Source organism: Diplotaxodon limnothrissa, linkage group LG22 (assembly GCF_057381915.1).
Source record: "Diplotaxodon limnothrissa isolate DT_005_m linkage group LG22, D_limnothrissa_male_GT1.1, whole genome shotgun sequence".
Lineage (NCBI taxonomy): Eukaryota > Metazoa > Chordata > Actinopteri > Cichliformes > Cichlidae > Diplotaxodon > Diplotaxodon limnothrissa.
The window spans coordinates 2,137,606-2,154,061 of NC_140616.1; the positions used below are offsets into that span (position 1 = coordinate 2,137,606).

General features: G+C 39.2%; 1 protein-coding gene across 4 annotated transcripts; it reads left to right on the top strand.

The window, feature by feature from the left end:
• Positions 1 to 265: 265 nt before the first annotated feature.
• On the top strand, positions 266 to 15,594 carry LOC146609113 (CD209 antigen-like protein C). 4 transcript variants are annotated; one of them, XM_085346521.1, is made up of 7 exons: positions 266 to 422; positions 748 to 864; positions 3,795 to 3,814; positions 3,892 to 4,018; positions 14,024 to 14,163; positions 14,640 to 14,746; positions 15,474 to 15,594. In XM_085346521.1, exons 1-7 carry the CDS (start codon positions 266 to 268, stop codon positions 15,592 to 15,594), a joined length of 789 nt encoding a protein of 262 aa, XP_085202647.1. The 4 variants fall into 4 exon arrangements, with proteins under 4 accessions (XP_085202647.1, XP_085202644.1, XP_085202645.1 ...); XM_085346518.1 differs by lacking the exons at positions 14,024 to 14,163; positions 14,640 to 14,746; positions 15,474 to 15,594 and adding exons at positions 4,950 to 5,089; positions 6,572 to 6,678; positions 7,407 to 7,527 and having other exon boundaries at positions 3,795 to 3,833; positions 3,914 to 4,018; XM_085346519.1 differs by lacking the exons at positions 14,024 to 14,163; positions 14,640 to 14,746; positions 15,474 to 15,594 and adding exons at positions 4,950 to 5,089; positions 6,572 to 6,678; positions 7,407 to 7,527.
• Positions 15,595 to 16,456: the final 862 nt, after the last annotated feature.

Consider the following 16,456-nt stretch of genomic DNA (forward strand, 5'->3'; position numbering starts at 1 on the left):
TGCAAATATAAATACCATGAAATGTTCCATTTGTGTGTTCAAGCACACTCGAGGTTTTTATGCAATCAAATGAAAGTGTTGGTCTGTGGTCCTTTGCATGATGTCACTTCCTCAGAGTTTCTTCCTGTCTGAAAGCAGACAGAAGGCTGGACAAGAACAGTACAGCATAGCACCATATATACAAGGGTTAGTACTGCAGAACTGTTAAAGTATAGTTTAAACTCTGTAAGTGCAGCTTCTGCTCAGCTGTCTCAGTCCTCTCACGATGTCCTCAGATATTTATGCTGAACCAGATCTATCAAAGAAGGTGAGATACAGCAGAAAGGAGGACGGAGTAGAGTGGGAGCAGAGGGAGGTGGATACCTACGAGAGTACAGATGAGATCAGAGATAGTTATGATCATTTTCAGTCGCAGGAAGGAGGTAAGTCAATTATACAAATAAATGTACTTCCAGTTTGTTACAGTCAGCTTTTAATGCCAAATAACTGCAGCTCATCAAACATCTGTTTCTCCATGTGCTGTATGAACCTTTGTAGTTTACGTTTTTTTCCCACGTTGGTTTGTAGAGCTCTGTGAACAGCAAATTGATTCAGGCACTTTAGTTACAGTGCAGATGTTATATTTCCTTGTTTTTTGGCAACCGACCCTTTTATGAAGCTAAGTTGATACAGCCACAACCACAGGTCTATTAAACACAGAGTGACAGGAAATAAGCACAAACCAACATCCACACTGCTTTCTAACAGGACCACAGACTCTGAATCCTCCTTCAGTCCTGAAGGGCTCTTTCAGATGTGCTACACTGGGTCTAAGAGTGCTGTGCCTCCTGATGTTAGCTGGGATCATCATCCTGTCCATATGCTGTAAGATAAGATACAACCTCTGAACTTCTCCTGCAAATGAATGTATGACTGATACTGAATCCCAGCAGCCAACAAACATGCAGCTTCACAACCAGAACGTGTCCTTCTGCCACAGCAAATACAGGAAGTACCTGATCACATGGAAACACCTTTGATATGAGGAAGTGTTGAAGCCTCAGAGCAGCTTTGACTGAATGTAAAAAGACATATTTTCAGTGAGAACAGGCACATGTCACATGAGTCAGAATCTATTCTTTCAAAGCATGTAGGGCTTTGGAGTTGACGTCACGCCGCAATGCATTGTGGGAGCGCGGCACCATTTTCGGGGTCTACGAATCAAAACAAACACACTGTTGGAACGACGATTACAAGATGCTTAAAAGCAGCTCAAAAGAGAACGGACTGTATAGAGACCGATTGCGTCCAGAGGCGAAGCAGCTGTACTTGCAGAAAAGAGCCTGCATTGGAAATGTGGACCCGTATGAAATACGGCAGTGGAGTAGAAACCCTGGAGACCAACCGCTACTGACGTAGCCTGACATAGTTCATACCTTATCTGTGGAGTCAGCACGTACAAGTCGTCATTCAAACAAAGGTAAGTCAGCTCGAGTACTGCGAGTGAAATGCGTTTGATTTTCCTGCAAACATTCAGATTAGTGCAGCATAAATTCATTCATGAGGGGAAATTACAGTGAGAACATGTGGAGGCTGTTAGAGGGATAACATAGTGAGTTCAGTGCATTTATGAGACATTGTCCTGAAGGATTTAGTTATTCTTTATGGTTAAAGAAATTGCAATGATTTATTCATATTTATTATAAATAATCCTAATTATACATCTTGCTTCCATATTTGTATCTTGTGTCACTAAAATACATTTTATTTTAGTTTTATACATTGATCAATGACCTGCAGAATCTCATATCATATTAAGTGATTCATAACTGTCAATTTATGCTTTCTCCATCTCTAAAGTGATGACATCCTTGCATTACATACTTTAGGTTCATTTTCTGCAGGCAGGTTTCTGACAGAACAGACAGATTTACACTATAACCTGCAGCGATGGACACATAAAGAAATGAAAAATGACATGTATGTGCTAACTTTCTAAACACTTTGTTACATTTATGATAAAGTAGATTAAACACATTTGTGTCGGCCTTGGCTCATAGTTCTTGTCTTTAAATGAACTTTGTCTGTGTGTGTTTCAGGTGCTGCACTCTCAAAGACTGAATGAACCAGCATTGCAGCCATGGGTCACTGTGAGCATCACAGGGAAGGTTGAAGTCGTCCACTGCACCTGTAAGGCCGGAGTCACGGAGACCTGCACCCACGTCACTGCTCTTCTGTTTAAAGTAGAAGCAACAGTGTTGATCTGTGGCACAAGGACTGTTACAGATGAACCTGCATACTGGGTTTTGCTGGGTAATATGACCAAGATACAGCCAGAGGTTGGCCATAAGATAGACTTCTCCTCTTCAGCTGCCCAAAAAAGGCTCTTGATCAAAACATAAACAGACCATCTGTAGTGACGGGGAAAAGGAGCCTCAAAACAGAAAAATCCCACCTGCTACTGTGGAGGAGTCGTCACTGCTATAATGCCATCATGTTTTATCTAGGGGTCTAGATTTATGCCTGTAGTGCACTGCTGTGTAAATAATTTGCATTTACTGAATATGTACTGACTGAGTCCCGCTGTTCAAAAGTTGAATAAAGAAACAAACTAATTTTTGCCTCTTTTTTTTTTTTTAAATTAAAACCACTTTATAGAACATCACATTACATGTAGAATCCATGTCATTTACAGTTTACAAATGACAAAATGTTTACACAAAATCATGACAGTGTTTACATGATATCACCCACTACTAACATTACTTTATTTACTGTATCTTTTGAAAAAATACAGCTATTTATACAGCAAAAGACTTAAGAATATTTAACAGGAGCAGGTTTCATTTTTCCCTGGTTTTATTATCACACTGTTCACCAAACGCAGCAAACCTTCACCATCTTATCCTGAAGGGTCACCTCTTCACCCTCACATGGAAGAAGTAATCTGATTGGCATGGTGGTATGTTTGAAGCAGGTTCCTTGTGTAGCGCTGGAACTCAGTCACGATGTTTCATCCATTTCATGGGCTGGTTTGCTGCAATAATGCCAAATAATTAGCAACTCTATAAATAGAAGGTAGTTCTGCAAAATCACTCAGTAGGATGTTTGTTCTAATTTGCTATGACCTCAGAGCGCATCAAAAATAAAACTAATAGGCTATAAAGAGTGATATGACCATATTTAGAACTTACCAGATTTAGAACCAACAGATATTTGGAGATGGAAGAGAACTGGATATCAGCTCACGGCTGCTATCCAGGCTACACGCCTTCGTTTGGTAACATCGACACACGAGCTGCTTCATGTTGCTTCCAGGTTGGGAAAGAATGAAAAGATAAACCATTTTCAAGCTTATTCTCTTGCCGGTTGTGCGATTGAACATTGCAGCGGACCACACAGCAAGAACGAACTGTTGTGTGTGACTACTTTTTCGCTTGCGCTTTGTTTAGACCCCCAAAATGGCGGATCGGGACAAAATCCTTTCCACGCCCACCCCCGTGACATCACGTTCCAAAGCCCTACATAACATCTCTGACTACAGGTGTAGAAATGCTGTTTGACTCTTCACCTTCTTCCTCCACACTGAAGCACAATTATTCTGAATCTTGTCAGTGGTTTTTGTTCACAGTTGATACGTATTTAGCTCATCAGATTTCCTGTAGTTCTAACACCTCCACCCACAGGACATGTTAAAGAACAATGGCTGCAAGTTTCTGACTCTTATTGATATTTGACAAAGCAGAGGAAGAAGATTATTTCTGTTCAATGTTTCACTCATTTTATTTTATTTTGATTTCACTGAACTATTTCAGATGCTTTGAACAAGAGTGAGCTGCAGGATGAACTTCAAGGTAAGCAAACACCAAGTTCTTATATCACAGATATATTTGTAGAACATTTTAACTTAATTTTAATCTGTTTTACTCTAAAGGCACAAAAACCAGCCGGACTCAGTTACAGAGCCGTTATGATGAACTGAGTAAAAACCACAGTCAGTTACAGGAAGCAGTGAAGAAGCTGAAGGAGAAGATAGAAGGTAATAAAGTTTGAATAACTGATAGAAAACATCAGTGTTACACAGTGATAACCTGATTGTGTCTTTGTTTTGAATCCTAAATGTTTGATGCTGTGTAACAGTTTCTCTGTATAAATGTAAGTTTATGAATAAGAGAGAAAACCTGAGTTTAATAATAATAAAAATAATAAACTAAGTGCTGCACATAAGATAACAAGTCATGAAAAGTTTTTTCTTTTTAAAAAGACAATATAAAACAGGCAAAAATTAACCAAAAGCAGTTCTGAGTTTTTTTAAAATCAACTACTGAGTCCACAGTTGTTAATGTTTGGGGGAGAGAGTTCCACAGCTGAGGGGACACAGTGGCAAAAGCTCTACCACCCTGTGCCTCACCCTCTTAATATTTTTCATAGCAAGTAAGCCCTGATCAGATGACCCTAGGGACCTTCTGGGGACATAGTGCTGTAGCAGATCAGAGATTTAGGCTGGTGCCAGTCCATGCACAGCTCTGTATGTCAAGATCAGGATCTTAAAATGGCCTCTAAATTCAACAGGAAGTCAGTGTAACCGAGCAACAGTGTCACATGTGAATACTAGGAAGGTTTTGTCAAACGTCTGTCTGCAGCGTTTTGCACAACCTGCAGACTGTCCACAGAACCTTTGCTTAGACACATAAACAGCGAGTTACATTAGTCCAACCGTGAAGAAATGCATGCATAACAATCTCCAGCTCAGAGCCACATTTCTTAAATGATTAAAAACAAGACCAAACCAGAGATTTCAATGACCATCCAACGCGAGAGTCGAGTCAAAAGTGACACCTAAATTCCTGATAGAGGATTTAATATAAACAGACAAATGAAGCATTTACAGGGAAAATGACAGGGACCAAAGATTAATGTGATACAACAGGACACAAAATCTGTCTTTAAAACATGTGTTTGACTTTAAGAGAAGTGTCCTGATCGATGGACGAGATTTGGAAGCAGCTGTTACTTTAAATCCACTGAGAACAAAACTTGGTCTGAGAGCAGGAGAGCCTGTCAGGAGAAAGGAGCTGATCTGGTGATGATAACCAGCAAAGAGGAACAGGTGGGTGTGTTTGTTCATGTCTGTGTGATCTTTGATGGAGTTGACAGTGATCTGTTACCTGTGTTTTTGACCTGCTGTCAGTCTGTGACCTGCTTCCTGTCTCCACTCTGATGGATTTCTTGGATTCTCCATTTTTGTTACAGACACATTCAAACGTAAAGTTTTTGCACATTTGACAAATTCGAAGCAAAAATTTAAATTACACAGAAATTGTATAAAATCAGAGCAATCTTCATAATCCAGATTTTTTTTCTGATTACTATATTTTCCACACTATAAGGCGCACTTAAAATCCCTTCATTTTCTCCAAAATCGACAGTCCGCCTTATGTATGAATTCTGGTTGTGCTCACTGACCTCGAACCAATTTTATGTGGTACAGGGCGCACAGAAATCTGTCAAAAAATGTTTTAGTGTGACTTTGGTAAGCTATGAAGGCGCACTGTTTGATGGATTGTTGGAGCATTACTGCTGCCGTAGTCAGGAGCCTCACGGAGTAATCTGGGTCCAAAACTCCGTCTTCTTCAGGTCCCAAAGTCAAACAAACACTGTGGCATCACTGAGAGTTAAAAAGTGTCTAAATTCTTTCATCTTTAATAAAATGATCAGCGTTGCTGCTTTACCAGGTGCAACAATTAAGTTTAACATCCAGGCATCCATGAAAACAGAATTTATTACATTTAACAGAGTTAGAAGTTAGCAGGGAGTTAGCTCACTAGTTTCCACCTAAACATGATATAGCATGTTCTGACTGAGAGATTTCTGAAATAATTCAAACGTACAGCTCTGCTATCACTTCCAACATAAATGAAGACAGAAAACTAAACAGCAGTGACGTTTGTAGGGTTACTGAAGTTGGGCTAGCTGGTATATAATGATGTGCTACGTGATCGCTAGCAAAACAGCTACGTTAGCATAACATTAGCACAGTGAAGCTGGAGGATAAACGCTGGACAAAAGTTAACGTGAAGGTTCCTGATGGTTAGGGACAAATGCAATTACATGGGAGGATGATGTAAACGGAACAAACTGCAGTCAGGAGAACAACTGAGATAATCCATCCACAATACGAAGTTAGTCATTAACATACTGCAACAACATGGGAACAGAGCAGCTGCAGAGAATTCAGCATTAATGAATCAATGGTAGGGAAGTGGAGGAAGCAAGAAGAATAAGTTGAGTAAAATATGACTTATCTGACTGTTTTGTTTTCACCTTATAATCTGGTGCGCCTTATGGTGTGAAAAATACGGTAAATCCAACTGAATCAAATGATTTGTTAACACTGATTCCACTGCAACACTGACTGAGCTACAGGAGGAGCTGATATTCATCGATTCTTTGGCTCTTTCTGATTTCTGCACAATGGAAGAAAAGTTTCATCACAGTTATTCTTCCTTCAGACATGTTCACAAGATGATGTCACTACAACAGAAGTGCTGAATTATGACTGGAGACAATATTTGTGTCTCTTCTCAAACAGGAATTTGTCAGTAAATTTGGAGGAGAGTCCTGGATTGGTCTGAGATCCAAACAGACATCAGGAGGATATGAATGGGAATGGGTGGACGGATCAGCGCTGACAGAAAGGTGAGACATTAGTTTGTTTCTATTCCAGAGTTATTATTTAGAAGTGAAACACTGATGTTTTGGAAGATAGATCAGCAATACATGAGTTGAGCTATTTTCCAACAGCCCCACAAACTGAATGTAAAGAAAAGCAGAAATCCTCCTTTGAATGAACAGCTGTGCTTGAACTCTCTTCATCTGCAGTCTGTGATGACGTTCAGTTACAACAAGTCAGTTTGAAGGAATCAGGATTGAAACATGTTCAAAGCAGCGACCGACACGTTTCACTTTGTTCAATTTGTCTTCATGTTTTTGTGCTGTAATGTTTCTTTTCTCACAGAACAAAAAGTGTTTCAGAGAATTCCTGTCTCTTCTTCTTTGGTGTTTGTAAAACTTCAGAACATATGAAGGAAGAAGCTTCAGTAAATATGACCTGATAGACACACATTTCAAAGTGATGTCTGTAAACAGCTGACAAAACAGTTTCAAACAGCAGAAAGTCAGCTCTGACTTCTTTTTATTCTCCATTTTTACAGCAGGAAGATTTCATATTCATCAAAGCTTGAAAGCTGTTTTAGTGTGCATGATGATTCTCAGAGAAAAGTCTAAAGGAGGGAAAGTGGGCGAGAAACCTGGGAAAGAAATACAGCAAATATTGGAAATATTCCAAAAGAGACGCATATTTATATGAATGTGACAATAGTTATGAGTTTAGTCCAGTTTCATATCAGATTTGATCTCTCTGACAGGTTCTGGGCAGAAGGATGGTCAGATCCTTATTCTGGATACCGTGGAGTCTGCTGTGACTATAATAGGAAATGGACGGGGTCATATGATCATGAATCAAAGACCTTCATCTGTGAGAAATGAGTTTGGTGCTTTGATGTAAATGTTTGAATAATCCAACCAAAGACACCTCACTATGAAATGTCCTGCATGAGCCTCAGACTCAGCTTACAGTCTTTACTTGTTCATTCTGCATCATATATTGATTACATATATTGTCCCTCTGTGCTCTGTGCTGTACAGTAAGGTTGGAAGTCATCCACACAAAACCTTGAAGTACTTCATTACTCTGTAGTTCCAGCAAATTGTTCTAATAAAAGTCAAAGTGCAGCTTGTCTTTACTTTGCTTTACTTGGTTTATTCATCAGCCTGTTGGTCCTAAAACTTCAGTAAATGTCTTCTTCAGTTTCTCTCAAACAGCTGAAAGTAGCTGCTTCTTTTTATAGTTACAAATTAGGAACTTTAAAACAGATTGAAATGCAGAAAAAGCATGTTCGGCAAATTTCAATTGTGTGAATTAGTGAAGAATATTGATTTCTGATGTAAAGTAAAGTAGTAAAGTAATCATGTTGAAATCTGATTCCCTCATGTAATACCACTTTGAACCACAAGATGGTACAGTAAGGCAGCATCTAGTCTGAACTGAGCTCAAATTTGTACTGTTGCTTTTGCACTACAGCAAACTCTGGTTGTGTGCTGCCCGAACAGTTTTATGTAATATTGGCATGAAATATTAATACTGACAGGAATGGAAGCAATGTCAGATTTAAAAAGCCTGAACTCTTAAATGTACCCCTACATTTAAAATAGATAAATAATACAATAAAAATGGCAATTAACATAAATGGTATTTTGTTGAGTCAAGTCTGTGTCTTAGATCAGTGGTTCTCAAACTTTTCACAATAAATACCCCCTCGTAAAATATGGCTCTTGAAGTACCACCCTTATGACCGACATTAAAGTACAGTAGTGTAGGTCTATTTAACACCATATACTGCTTACACCAGACAATTGTATTTCTCATAAGAGTGTTATTTATTTTAACTGTGATAAACAGGATGTGACAACTCATAATGATAACAACTGTACTGCATTAAAACATTCACAGCAGGTGGGATGTCCGGTCTTTAGGTGATGACCTATGAACCCTGCTACTGGGTTCAAACTACTCTGAATTCATCAAGGCTTCTTTTCTTTTTAACAGATTTTAATGCTTTGTATCTTGTTTAATTTAATCTGAACAAGCCCCTAAAAACAATCAGTGATCACTGTCAGCCTCTCTCGGTTTTTATTACCACTGTTCATTTTAAAGCTCAGTTTTTAAAACTACAGCCCAGCCCATGTAGCAGTGTATTGATGACTAACCTCGTATTATGGATGGAAGTTTGGTCCGTTTACAGCATCCTGCCATGTCATTGCATTTGTCCCTAACCATCAGTTACTGAGTGGAAAAAGTTGGCGTTCATCCTGAACACAGTATATTATTTAATCTTAAACATTTGGAGACTCCCCACATACCACTAGAGGGAGCCCATGTATGGCCAGTGGTACATGTACAACAGTTTGAGCACCACTGTCTTAGATGATACAATGAATATACTGGGCATGTATCTGTTACTTTCTGATGTGGGTGTAGTAATTTTTTGTCAATAATCTAAATCTAAACTCTTGATCAAATACAAAATGCACTAATGTAAAGGAATGTACACAGAAAAGGTTAATCAGCAGCTTATCTAGGTTCAGATTGCAGAGGGGTCACTTCTTTCAGGTGACACAGAGGTGATACCAAGCCAGCTCAGGATTTCGGTTACATCCACACTAGCCCGGATAGATTTAAAAATGGCGTTTTTCTCTGAAAATGCTCCGCGTCCACACCAGCGTTTTCAGTGTTTTCACAGAGTTGTGCGTCCATATTGAAACGGCCCAAAACACTTACGTTCCAGTCCTGCGCATGTGTGAGACACAAGAAGATTCAAACTGCCTCATTTCTGTCTGCCATTTACTTACCCTCCGGCTCTTTGAAACATCATGGCCACCAATCTATGAAGGAAGCTAATTTCTGCCACATATATGCACAGCCTCACTCTTTCCGGCTGTTTGCTGAGCTCCAGTTCAAATCACTCCTCAAACAGGCCTACCTTTATCTATATGATCACGCACTGTCACACTGTTTGATTTGATGTAAAAGCTCGAGTAGGAAAAGTGCCATATGACCTCTGGTTTTTGTGAAGAAAGTGAAATTTTTCAAACTGCATGAGGAAGTAAACACCAATGGCATGAAACACAGATTTAAAATGAGTTGAGGGCATTCTTCAGTTGGCCACTAGCTGAAAGAATCTCCTTTGTCTCACTGAAGCTCTGTTAGACATGTGAGGTGTTCCCGTGTTGGAAAAACTCTGAAATTGGTGTGCTTCTGTCTATTCACAGTATGTACTAATTCAAGACAAAGGTATTCTTGTTTGTACATGTATGTATTTCTGTTAGTTTCAAAGTTCCGTGTTGCAACAGCCAGTAAAAATGACAATGTTTGTTTGTTTTTTATTTGACATGTGCTCTCACTCAAAGGTCTGATAACCACATTGTAAAGTACCAATGAAGTTAGCCTCTCTTTGTTTGTGGTTTGGTCTGCTGCTACTTCCTGTTTGATGCTGATGATTAAAACCTGCCTGACTGACAGAAACAGACAGTGAAAGCTGCTCAAATACTTTCACCCACCAAGATGTCTGCAGACAGTCAGACTGCAGCCGATTTTAGAGTGAAATACAGCAGAAGGATCGACAGTGATGGACGAGAGCAAGAGCACAGTGAGGTTGAGATGCTAGATGATGGAGAACAACATCCTGATGTTGGGCTGCAGGCAGCTGGTAAGCAGGAAATAAATAAACTATTGTACTATTGCAAGGTCTTGACCTCACAAAACAAAGTGCCTTGAGCCAACTGTTGTTGCGATTCTGCGCTATATAAATAAAACTGAATATGAGGGAATTTAAGTTGGTTTAATATGTTTAAAAACTGTTCAGTCGTCAAAAAATTACAGAAAAGGAGGGAAGTTCCACAAGACTCTTATCTGACAGATCCGAGGCAAAGGTAGAAATATTAAAAACAAGGAAGTCTTCTTAGACACTGTGTGGTGCAAGTGAAACCACAGGAAACAACTCGAGAGTGGTCTTCATGTCTACAGAGCTAATTGTATTTTTAAGCTTATTTTCGACCATACTGACAGATATACTGGCCTTTTTCTGGCCCACATGCTCTAAGAATCACCTAGAAATATTTCTCCTTCTCAAACACTGTTTCTCTGTTTTCTATATGTTAAACATTCTCCTGTAAATATGAGACTAACACGATGAACTTGTTCAGCTCATTCTCAAGATGAGTGCAGTCTGATTACGACGTGTTAATTAAAATAATACAATAATTAAATCTCAATTTTGTCTCTGTAGAATTAAACATCCAGATGAAGCTTTTAGCTGTGAAAAGAAGATGGTTCAGAGCTTTTGAAGTGAATCTTGGGCTGCTGTATCTTTTGATTCTGTCTGGAATCACCACACGATGTGAGTAATTTTATTAAAATATAGCCTGGTGGATGTAATATTTTACAGATTAGATGTTGATGTAGACTTGCTTTTGTTTGGCTCCTATTCTTATTCATATTTTAGTTAGAAACAGTCACCTGTTCCCCCTCTACACGGGAAATGGGTGATATTTGACACTACTGGTCAAATATGACCAGTAGTGTTTTATTGTTTATTTATTATTGTTTTCTTTTCTTTTTATTGTTTTTAAATAGAAAGGTCTGCAAGAAGAAGAATGAAAAGGAAAGTTTTCAGCCTTCATTAGTAAAGTAATCAATGCTGATCCCAGATGTAACTTTATTTAAGGCATATGTGATGAAAGCTATGACACAGTTTCTCTATAAGGCAAAACAGTGTTGCCCTTTAAAAGCATTTCCTGGTTTGTATGCACCGTGAGAGTGAGGTGTGAATGTGTTTTTCCTCTCTCTCTTTAAGAGCTCCTCTTTGGTTGAACAATGAAAAATAATTTATTCTTGCCTCGCAAATTGTTTGATAGTCTAATGGGCTTTACAAATATAAAGAAAAGGGAATTCTCCGTCTAGCGTTCAGCACACTGGAGGTTATCACTCATATTAATCACATTCATTTATAGGCCTGTGTTTTTTTGCATGCTGTCACTTCCTCAAAGCCATTTCCTGTCTGAAACAGATAAGAAACAGAAAGCCAGCACAGATCCAAAAACTGCAGTTCCTTTAATGACCACTAAAGGCTGATTCTGAAAGCGAGTCAGTCCCCACAGACTACCATGTTATGATGAGCACCTTTCCAGCATTAAAAGCATGTTTCCATTCAGGACAAAATGAGTTTTGGTCTCTGAGATTAGTTTCCCTCTTCATAAATGGCTTTTAGTGGATTCTATTTAAATGCATTTTAAATGGAATTCTCTGATCAGTAATATGAGCTGCTGTGTGGTACAGCCTGACCAACAAGTTTGTTTTGCTGACTGAGCTTCTAGTATTTCATGAGTCTCTTACTTAGCATTGAATGCACTGATTGATTGAGCGGTTAAGAGATGGCCCAGTGTGTGTGACGAGTTATCTACTGCTCTCTCTGTTGTTAGTCCTGTGCATCTTTCATCATGTCAGCTTATTAGTAATCTATGATTGCCAAGCTCTCTCCTCCCTTCATCCGTCTACCGCAAAATTTCTGCACTGCCATCAAGAAAGACTTGATTTCTTACCCCTGCTCTTGGCTGGAGTACCAGCTTACCTTTGCCAAGAACCACAACCATCTCGCTGGAGAAGGCGCCACTGATGTCGTGGCGAGCGGCTGGTGAGGGTCCTAGACTTTTTACATCTTGGTGTTCCCTGGACCCTTTTGGACCCGGTCCCCTTCACCTGGTGTCAACCTTGGGTATCTGTGGCATCTTGCACAGATTTCACCTACTTCTCCCACTGCTGCTTCTACAGACGTGGTGCCCATTAGAATAGGTCTGGTGAATTTAAGGTCCATCGTGAATAAAACTTTTATCCTTAAGGAATGTTTCATGTCCCAGAGTTTGGACCTTCTCAGCGTTACTTAAACACAGACCTCTCCGGGTGAGTCCAGTGTTTTTTCAGAATTATTACCCCAATGTCACTCATACTTTAATACTCTGAGGTCCTTGGGTCATGGAGGAGTTTTGCCGACTGTTTTCTCCAGCTTTGAACCGAGCCTTTTACGAGTTGAGACTCTTCCGTCCGCTGCTGTGCACAGCGATCTATTGGTCACCAAAGTATACAACAAAGATTTTTTGTGGGAATTTTCAGACTTCTTGGATGAAATTATGGCCCAACCCATGAATGTACCCACACACTGGATCTTGCTTTATCTTAAGGTTTACCCATTTCTAATTTATTCAAACTCTTTGCTCTTGCTCGGTGCTGACATGTTTTTACTCTTCAACGGCTGCTCATGTCTCCACTGTTTTTAATAATTTAGACTTGCAGCCCTCTGTGTCTTCCAGCACTGAGGAGCTTTCCCTGTAATTTAATTCCTTGTGCCATACGCCATAATACTGTTGTAAATTCTGTGGCTCCAATTAAAACCAGGCGATCAAAGCCCAGATCAGACCCTTGGTTAAGTGATCATACCCGTGCCATCAGATGGGAGTGCAGGAGAAATGAAAGTTGAAGATGGACAAACTGCAAGTCTCTTCTGAGACTGAGAGCTGGTGTTGTTTTCAAAGAGCTGTGGAAACTGCAAGAGCAAAACATTTTTCCGACATCATTGCTGCTAACGCTCACAAGCCCCTTGTCCTTTATAATACATTAACACTGCTTTTAATGCCCACGTCCCTCTGAAAGCTTACAGAGAACTCTGATAATTTTGTTAACACCGGAGCTTGTATTTCTCTTGCCTCCCATCATCGGTCCATCTTGCTCCCCTGCCTGGCTGTCTTTGATCACTTAGAGCTTATTTCCCTTTCCTCTCTTGAGAAACTGGTTACCAGTATGAAACCAACTGTGATGTCGTTCCTCCACATCTTCTTAAGGTTGTTTTTTTTTTTTTTTTTTTTTTTTTTTTTGCCTGTCCCGTTTGGCTCTTTTGCCATCAGAATTGTTGTCTAAAGGCAAAGAAAGATGCCCAACGGATGAGCAGCATGCAGCTCAGCATGTGTTAGTTCCATTCATGTGATGGGAATAATAAAAACTTCATTGATAAAATGCTTTAAACTTTAAATCAGTTTCCTGTTTTGTTTCTAACCAGATATTTTAGTCACTTTGGAAAAAGAGCATCTCCAGGCTAATTGTTCAAGTAAGAAATATTTCAAAACAAATATAAATAAATATTCATGAACTAACTTTGCAGTCATTTTTCCTTTTTTATTCCTGTTTTATTTTTATTTTATTATAATTATGTTTGTTCTCAACATGCAGCAAAAATAATTCAACTACAGCAAGAAATCAAGTTGCTAAAGGAGAAGATCAAAGGTAACAAGCTGTTAAAAACTAAAAATCTTTATTACACAACAAAAACTATGAGCAGTAAATAAATACCGCCTTTAAAACGTGTTTGACTTTAAGAGAAGTGTCCTGATCCATGGACGAGATTTGGAAGCAGCTGTTACTTTAAATCCACTGAGAAGAAAACTTGGTCTGACAGCAGGAGAGCCTGTCAGGATAAAGGAGCTGATCTGGTGATGATAAACAGCAAAGAGGAACAGGTGGGTGTGTTTGTTCATGTCTGTGTGATCTTTGATGGAGCTGACAGTCATCTGTTACTTGTGTCTTTGACCTGCTGTCAGTCTGTGACCTGCTTCCTGTCTCCACTCTGATGGATTTCTTGGATTCTCCTTTTTTGTTGCAGACACATTCAAACGTAAAGTTTTTACACATTTGACAAACATTTAATTTACACAGAAATGTTATAAAATGAGAGAAATCCTCATAATCCAGATTATTTTTCTGATTCAATCCAACTGAATCAAATGATTTGTTAACACTGATTCCACTGCAACACTGACTGAGCTACAGGAGGAGCTGATATTCATCGATTCTTTGGCTCTTTCTGATTTCTGCACAATGGAAGAAAAGTTTCATCACAGTTATTCTTCCTTCAGACATGTTCACAAGATGATGTCACTACAACAGAAGTGCTGAATTATGACTGGAGACAATATTTGTGTCTCTTCTCAAACAGGAATTTGTCAGTAAATTTGGAGGAGAGTCCTGGATTGGTCTGTATGTTAAATACACATCAGGAAGATCTAAATGGGAATGGGTGGACGGATCAGCGCTGACAGAAACGTGAGACATTAGTTTGTTTCTATTCCAGAGTTATTATTTAGAAGTGAAACACTGATGTTTTGGAAGATAGATCAGCAATACATGAGCTGAGCTATTTTCCAACAGCCCCACAAACTGAATGTAAAGAAAAGCAGAAATCCTCCTTTGAATGAACAGCTGTGCTTGAACTCTCTTCATCTGCAGTCTGTGATGACGTTCAGTTACAACAAGTCAGTTTGAAGGAATCAGGATTGAAACATGTTCAAAGCAGCGACCGACACATTTCACTTTGTTCAATTTGTCTTCATGTTTTTGTGCTGTAATGTTTCTTTTCTCACAGAACAAAAAGTGTTTCAGAGAATTCCTGTCTCTTCTTCTTTGGTGTTTGTAAAACTTCAGAACATATGAAGGAAGAAGCTTCAGTAAATATGACCTGATAGACACACATTTCAAAGTGATGTCTGTAAACAGCTGACAAACAGTTTCAAACAGCAGAAAGTCAGCTCTGACTTCTTTTTATTCTCCATTTTTACAGCAGGAAGATTTCATATTCATCAAAGCTTGAAAGCTGTTTTAGTGTGCATGATGATTCTCAGAGAAAAGTCTAAAGGAGGGAAAGTGGGCGAGAAACCTGGGAAAGAAATACAGCAAATATTGGAAATATTCCAAAAGAGACGCATATTTATATGAATGTGACAATAGTTATGAGTTTAGTCCAGTTTCATATCAGATTTGATCTCTCTGACAGGTTCTGGGCAGAAAGACATGGGAATGCCAAATATGGTCACTTTGGAGTCTGCTGTGACAGTGATGGGAGATGGATGCCGTCTTATTATTCTTATTCAATGACCTTCATCTGTGAGAAATGAGTTTGGTGCTTTGATGTGTCACTGATGATTAAGTGCTGGCCATTCTGTGTCACGATCCTGGGTCTTATGACCCAGTGTTTTCAGTTTTAGTTCTTTTGATGTTCATAGTGTATGTTTAAGCTTTTTAGGTTTCCTTTGTTCATTTGCTTATTAGCTCCCCTTTGTGTTTTCAACCCCTGTGAAGTCTCCCTTGCCCTTCGTGTGTTTCATGTCTGTTGTCTTATGTTGTCATGTCTGCCTCTCATGTTTCCTGTTTTATTTTGAAGAGATCTCGTGTTTTTATATTATGGATTATGTTTTGAGTCCTTTGTTGTACTGTTTCTTGTTTCCCTAGGTCTCAGTTATGGTTATCATAGGTTTAGTTCTTTGGCTTTGTAATATGGCTTCCCTGTGTTCAATGTGTCTACTGTGACCTCTTTGTACCATGTTTCTGGTCCTATATTCTGTCTTCTCAGTTGCTGTTAAGTTTGCATGTTTAGAGTTCAGTCAGTGTGTTTCCTGTTTTACTTTGAAGGTCCATGTCTCATGTGAGTGTTTCTAGTTTTGTTTCCCTTGTCTCGTCCAGCGTGATTACTCCCAGCTGTGCTCTCCTTCTGTGTCTTGTTCCCTCGTTATCCCTCTGTTTATTTAAGCCCTGTGTTTCTCTTTGTCAGGGTCGTAGTCTCCCTCATGCTGTGTGTGATTCTCCCCGTGTCTCCTGGTATACTTTATGATTAGCTTTCCCAGTTTAGTTTTGCATTGCCTGTGTTCTATTTTTCCAGCAATTAAAGCTGTGCTTTTGAGTTCAAGTTCTGTCCCCGTGAGTTTGCGTTTGGGTCCTCTCCTGCCTGCCACACAGCCGAAACATGACATGATGTAAATG

Bases quoted from the DNA above. Each gene is read 5' to 3' on its own strand.
- LOC146609113 (XM_085346520.1), top strand. From the start codon at position 10,163: ATGTCTGCAGACAGTCAGACTGCAGCCGATTTTAGAGTGAAATACAGC. The intron at 13,792-13,847 runs ATGAACTAACTT...ATTTTTATTTTA, and splicing joins ACAAATATAAATAAATATTC to TTATAATTATGTTTGTTCTC. The intron at 14,164-14,639 runs GTGGGTGTGTTT...CTTCTCAAACAG, and splicing joins TAAACAGCAAAGAGGAACAG to GAATTTGTCAGTAAATTTGG.